The sequence below is a fragment of the Vigna unguiculata genome, chromosome 5, assembly GCF_004118075.2.
Source record: "Vigna unguiculata cultivar IT97K-499-35 chromosome 5, ASM411807v1, whole genome shotgun sequence".
Classification (NCBI taxonomy): Eukaryota; Viridiplantae; Streptophyta; class Magnoliopsida; order Fabales; family Fabaceae; genus Vigna; species Vigna unguiculata.
This window is the reverse complement of record NC_040283.1, coordinates 34,861,839-34,868,293: the sequence shown is the minus strand read 5'-3', so window position 1 is coordinate 34,868,293 and position 6,455 is coordinate 34,861,839. Positions and strand designations below refer to the sequence as shown.

General features: G+C 31.6%; 1 protein-coding gene across 1 annotated transcript; it reads left to right on the top strand.

Annotated features, from left to right (window-relative positions):
• The first annotated feature begins 1,209 nt into the window (after window positions 1-1,209).
• LOC114186093 (WRKY DNA-binding transcription factor 70-like) lies at window positions 1,210-3,707 on the top strand. The gene is made up of 3 exons (XM_028074113.1): window positions 1,210-2,040; window positions 2,847-2,945; window positions 3,061-3,707. Exons 1-3 carry the CDS (start codon window positions 1,682-1,684, stop codon window positions 3,503-3,505), a joined length of 903 nt encoding a protein of 300 aa, XP_027929914.1. The 5' UTR covers window positions 1,210-1,681; the 3' UTR covers window positions 3,506-3,707.
• Window positions 3,708-6,455: the final 2,748 nt, after the last annotated feature.

The window sequence follows — 6,455 nt, the reverse complement described above, 5'->3', positions numbered from 1 at the left end:
GAAGAAGGTGTAAATGAGTTGACTTGTGTACAATTTGTTAGAGTTTGTCTTGTTAACTGCTGATAAGCTTTGTTAACTTTTCGCAACAAACTATCTTTTTGACTTGGATTATATGAATAACTAAAAGTTATTTTTTCTTTATCTTTAAAGCGAATCTTATGCATGTATATGCAGGCAACGATAACATAAATTTAAGTTTAGTTAATAAAGTTTACTTAACAAATTCTAATTTCATTTAAAAAAGTTGTCGCCACATAATTTTCATATTTGAATATCATTTCATTTTTCCTTTGTATAATTTTTTATCAAATATTAAATTACAAAATTTAAAAACATATAAAGAATAGGTTTGTTTAATGAAAAACAAAAATATATTGAGTAGTTGAGGAATCAAACTCAATGTTGTACAACCAATGCCCAAATTTTGAATTTACTTCATTTAGAGCTAAACTTGAGTTCTACATTATTTTTTATAAGTCAACCTATGTGACTTTTAAGTAGATATCAGATTAAGTAATTAGAGTTTCCATGTATAATATAGGCAAAGGTTAAGTAAACTTTTTGAGAAGGGCAAAATAAGGAGTACCGAAAACCATATTCAAGAGTACAATATAGTATCAAATGAAAATTAAATCCCCAGAATTGTACAAGTGATCCTAAAACGTTATGCAGAATATGTTGACTGCACGAGTATGACAAGAAACAAATTGCATTTGATGCATGCAAATCGTTTAATTAAATCCTCTATAATTATCGTAATTGAGAAATTTAAGTTACTACGCATTAATTGAGCCACAAACATGAATAAAAACAGTCCAGATATAGGCAATTTTTCTCTTTTTGCTGGGCAATGAAGACGCAGTAAATAACTTTCACAAAGGGATATGAGTTCTTACCTAAATCGAGTCCGGGTTTTTTAATGAGTTTAAAAATATATTATATTAGTATTTTAAATTTTTTTTAATATATTTTAAAATTTTAAAATCAATAATGATCAATATATAGAGAGGAATAGTACATTGAAACCTAACATAAAATCTAAACTCAACTAATACAATGGAGCAAAGTAAAAGTAAATGCTTTTAAATGTGAGTTTGTAACATTCTCAATCCCTTCGATTGGAAAGTTTTTCCGTTGACAAAAAATGCTTGGATCTTAATTTTAGAGCAAGAGGAGACTCGCATATACCAGGTTCCCTTTGCTTCAGAGGTTTTATTGTCTCACCGATTTCAATAAACAATACTCAAACCCTTACACAAATAACCAATAGAGATACAAGTCAATCAATTAGTGCACTATTATAAACATTAAAGGACAAGAGAATTTGTCCCTACATATAATATGAGCTTAGAAGCAGCACCATGATTATGAGCTCTTGTTAATCCATTAAAACAGATGAAATTATAAACTATAATCTGGTCCTTCCAACTACCAATTATAAATTTGTCCAACCTAATGTACTTCTGGATAGAATCCTATGATTCCCTCCCACAACTCCAGAATGCACAAATCCGAAAGGTCAAGGTTGCCCCTTGTGATGTCAGAATAAGAGCTCATACTGCCAGGGATGTTTTTGTCTGCACTCTGAAGGCCAAACAATTTTAAAATCGCTAGTGGGGGCATTGCTGTTTTGAATAAAAGACACTGTTTGAGTCCCCAATCTGTACTCCATTTCATAGCAATGGAGAATCAGCCTTCAAATGGAAGAAAAGCTATGGAAGAAGAGCTCAACAAAGGGCGTGACACAGCCAACCAGTTACTCCAAATACTTGTTCATAAATCCAACACTCGTCATTCAGATGCAGAAGTAGAAGGGTTAGTGTTGCCATTTGCAGAAGATCTCGCTCGTAAGGTACTGAGATCGTTCTCAAATACCCTTTTGCTTTTGAACACTCACACTGATGTTTCCGACGGTGTTGTTATGCCTGTCACCGTCAATGATGTCTCTTCGTCCCTCAAATGCCCTAATCTTGAGGATAAGGATGGGGTTTGCAAGGGTTCCATCAACGCTAAAAGACGAAGAGTGTCCCACAAAAGAAAGTAAGAATATCATTTATGCCTTTTTAGCAAATTATGTGCGATGATTGCTGTTAATGTTCTTACTTAGATCTTTTAAAATTCTGTTATCATTTTATGTTTAGAAAGATAAATACACGCTTTTGCCTAATCAAAGTGGGATTTTCTTTCTCAAATTCATTGCCTCTTTAGATCTAAACTTCTCTGTTGCTATTAGTAATCATACATCCTTTTTCTAGGTAATATATTACAGGTTAAATTTTGTGGCTTCTATATCATACAATTGTTTTTATCTTAAAATATTATAATTTTTCTGGCCAACTCTATCTATATATGGTTTCAGTTTTGAAATTAAATTCCAAAGCCTGTGCTTTCTATCAAAAGATTAACTGTATATTTTGTTCAAAATATTTCCTGTACTTTACTGTTGATATTTCTTTGGAAGATAGCGTTGTTCCTTAAGTGTATAGTAATAAGAGATTCAATTCTGATTTAAATAGTCCTTCAAATGAACTCAGTACTGTGAAAGATTCGTTCCTAAGTTATATCAAAGGATATGCTGTACTGATAGTTGTAATATAGTGCAAAGATGATACTTTCCCAGTAAAATTAACTGAAACTAAAAACCTGTAGTCCTAATCATGATTTGCTTCATTGCAGTGTTAACAGATAGAATGACAGTAATTGTACAATCATTTGACTAATTTTTATATACCTTGCAATTGATTGCCTAAATAAATGTAGTTATGCATTAGATTTCAGGATTAGTTGAGCAATTAGTTAAATAATGTCTTTAATCATTGCAATTTTCCCCCTTGTGACATCAATAGTGCACCAACATGGGAGAAGAACAGCTCTCACCTGATGGAAGATGGCTATATATGGAGAAAGTATGGACAGAAAATGACCATCAATGCAAAATACCTCAGGTATATATATATATATTATTCAATTTCAAGCAACAAAATTTCCCTTTTTCTCTATATAGGGTTTTTTTTTTTTTATTTCTTAATATAATTCAATTCTGGTAATGTATATGTGTAGGAGCTACTACAGATGCACTCACAAGTATGATCAGGGTTGTCCAGCAACCAAGCAGGTTCAAAGGGTTCAAGAGAACCCTCCATTGTACAGAACAACTTATTATGGTCATCACAATTGCAAAATTTCTTTAAGTCCAGAAATAATGTTGGAACCAGATTCTTCTTCTGACTCTTCTATGTTCCTTAGCTTCAGTACCACCTTCCCAGAAGAAAAATACCAGTTTTCATCATCAGTTTTTTCATCCACGAAACAGGAGCCTATGGAAGTGATTCCGGATGAATGTGGTATACACAACCAATTACCCTCTTCAGATTACAATCTGTTAAGTGACTATGAACTTGATTTCAATTGTTTGAGGCATGACACTATGCAGTCTATGCCATCCTCCACTGAATCTGTTCAATTTGATAAAGTTTATGGTAGTGGTATGGATTTTGATGGCTAGGAATGTTTCAGTTTTTACATTACTTATTTCTGTAAGGGCTTTGGTAACTTCATCTTCGAACAGAGGTTAATTGCTTTTATTACTTAATTTAGGAAGTCTTTACAGTGTGATTGAGATAATAGTTCATATTCTTTTAGATACAATAACTCATATGTACACGAACAAATTTAGATGAGAAAGTTGTGCTGAAAATAACTCCAAAACTGAGATACTTGTAAATTCTTAATATTATTCACCTTTGTTGGAAAGAAGTTTTATGTAATTTCGCATGTACGAAACTTTGATATCGACGTCCACACACACACACACATATATATATATATATATATATATATATATATATATATATATATATATATATATATATATATATATATATATATATATATATATATATATATATATATATATTTCAGGTTTAAATATTTATTAGATCCTAATTTTCGTTCAATTTTTTTAATTTAGTTCTAATATTTGTAAATTTTATTCAATTTGGTTATTTTTTTAACGTCGCTTAAATAATTAAGAGACGATTAATCGTGACAGTTGTGTGTCATTTTGTGATTTTTTTTGTATTTTTTTAAAAAATTTAATTTTTTTTTTATTTTAAAACAAATTTTCACGTGTAAGCCAATATCATGTTATGTGTCAAGATCAATGTCACATGTCAGGTTTTGTTTTATATTTGATTCTGATATTCGTTATTTTTGTTTAACTCAATCATTTTTTTAATTGAGCAAATCTATCACACTCCAAATTAAGATTAAATTTAATTTTTATATAAATGTTATATTGATATTTTTATTAAAATTCACACTTTTATTAAATATTTTTAATTTAGAGTTAGAGTTAGTTTAAAATTAAAATGAAAATTTTAAAAGTGAGAATTAACAATCGTAGTTTAAAATTTTAAGAGGTTAAAAATAAAATAAAATAATATAATCGATTAATATAATTTTTTATAACATTTTTAAAAGAGGAGTAAGTTCACTCAATGACATATTTGATGGTGAGTTCGGGATGACCATTGTCAATTGTGGTGAGTTCGTGTCTAGGGGTGTTGGATATGATGAAGGCTGGGTTTATGGATTTGGATTTGGATAACGATTATGATGTGACCCCAACAAGTCCAACATCAAGACAAGGTACACCTTCAAGAGGCCCAATAACAAGGGGCATGCTCAAAAAGATCTAATTGGGCTTCATCCAAGATGGCCCAAATCCACATGGGCTTCTCACACTTTTCACATGGACCAAAGAAGATGTGAAGATTTGAAGAGGTGTATCAAAGAGCAGTAGAATAACAATAAGATTGGCCCATTGTTTATATCTTGCTTTCTAGAATAATAAATCAAACAATGTGTAGTTGAATTGCTAAAATTGGGCTTGACTAAGCCCAATAGGAGATTTGGTCATAAGCTACCACTAGATTGTTTGACACTGGTTTCTCTTACTCACTTTTAACACTGTCTACGTGTCACCAATAATAAGTAATTTTCATTTTTTTTCCTCATTCACACACATGTGGCAGTTTTGGGTGGGGAATTTGGGAATTAAGTGAGCAACAATTCATTTTCACAAAAGAAACCACCAAAAGATCAAACTTTCTAAGTAGTTTTGCTTCCAACACCAAAGTGCTTAATCTTGTTGTTTCGTGGGGGGTTTTCTTGGGAAAGCCTTCATCTTCATTGCACAAAAACCCATTTCGAGTTTCCTTCGAAGGTTCGTGAAAAAAAAAGGCATTTTGTCAGTGTTGTTTTGCATTTTATTGGATTGATTGGGTTGTGTTCGACTAAAGTGATTCATTTGTGTATTACGGTGTTAGTGGCATTGAAGGTATGACATTTTGGTTTCCATTACTCTGACATTGAAGGTACGACTGTTTTAGTGTGTTGATTATGGGTGTATTTGTGGTGGGACTGAATGTAGTGTATGGTTGTGTTAGTGTTTGGGGGTTTTGGTAGTGTTTGGGGGTTTTGGTAGTGTTTGGGTATACGTTGAAGGTAGGGTTTTTTTTATGTGAAAAATTTGTTTTTTTTTGGGAAAGTTTATGAAATGTGGTGCTCGTGTCTTATGAGATGCTATAATAATTGAAATTTTTGCCTTAAGGGGTACATATTTATTGTAAGGGTAAATGGTTTTCTTATGAGTTGGTTACAGTATGACAAAATCATTTTGATGTATGAAGAATGAGATTTGGTTTTTTAGCATTGTAAATGTAGAACATGTACTATTTGATGTTGACAACGTGCCATAGGTAAGTAAAACTCGTTTGGTGATGCAAAAAGCAATGTAAATGGATTGAAAAAATAGTATTCATAACAAATTTGATTCAAATATGTTTATCGCTTTAATTGGATGCAATGTGGTTTGCTAAAGTTGGAGAAGTGTTTATTTGTATGATTTGTTGTAAATTTTGTTGTAAAAGAGTCACTGCATTCCCCAATTGTTTTGGCATGACTTCCCATATGTTTGACAGAGTTCTAGTTTAGTTAAGGTACATTGAAAGAAATTGATATGCCTTGTTCAAAAAATATGGATGTAGTACCCAATTATTTGCATAGGTGTGATCACATAGGTTTGTTACATTTAGTACCTGTTCAGTTGTGCTTAAAGTAAAATCTAACTCACCACGTTTTTGGTCATGGATCTCTAGTGAAGTATTGTAGGTGTATCTTCATTATTTTGTGGGTGTGTTTTAGGGCCATAATCGTTCAATGTTTGAAGTCCACAAATGAGTTTTTCATGCATGTGTAATGTTTTTATTGGTATTCATGGTGTATACTTCTAAGTACTGTATGCATTGTTCACAAAATATGAAAATACTCCCCAGTAATTTTAACAGGAGTCACCACATACCACTGTTACATTTAGTATTGGGTCATTTGTGCTTATAATTGCTCCCAAGTCACCACTTCTTTTTATCATGGATCCCCAGATAAGTAAGGGA

Coding starts and splice junctions, on each gene's coding strand:
- LOC114186093 (XM_028074113.1), top strand. CDS start 1,682: ATGGAGAATCAGCCTTCAAATGGAAGAAAAGCTATGGAAGAAGAGCTC. Junction 2,041..2,846: donor AGAGTGTCCCACAAAAGAAA/GTAAGAATATCA, acceptor TGACATCAATAG/TGCACCAACATGGGAGAAGA. Junction 2,946..3,060: donor ATCAATGCAAAATACCTCAG/GTATATATATAT, acceptor GTATATGTGTAG/GAGCTACTACAGATGCACTC.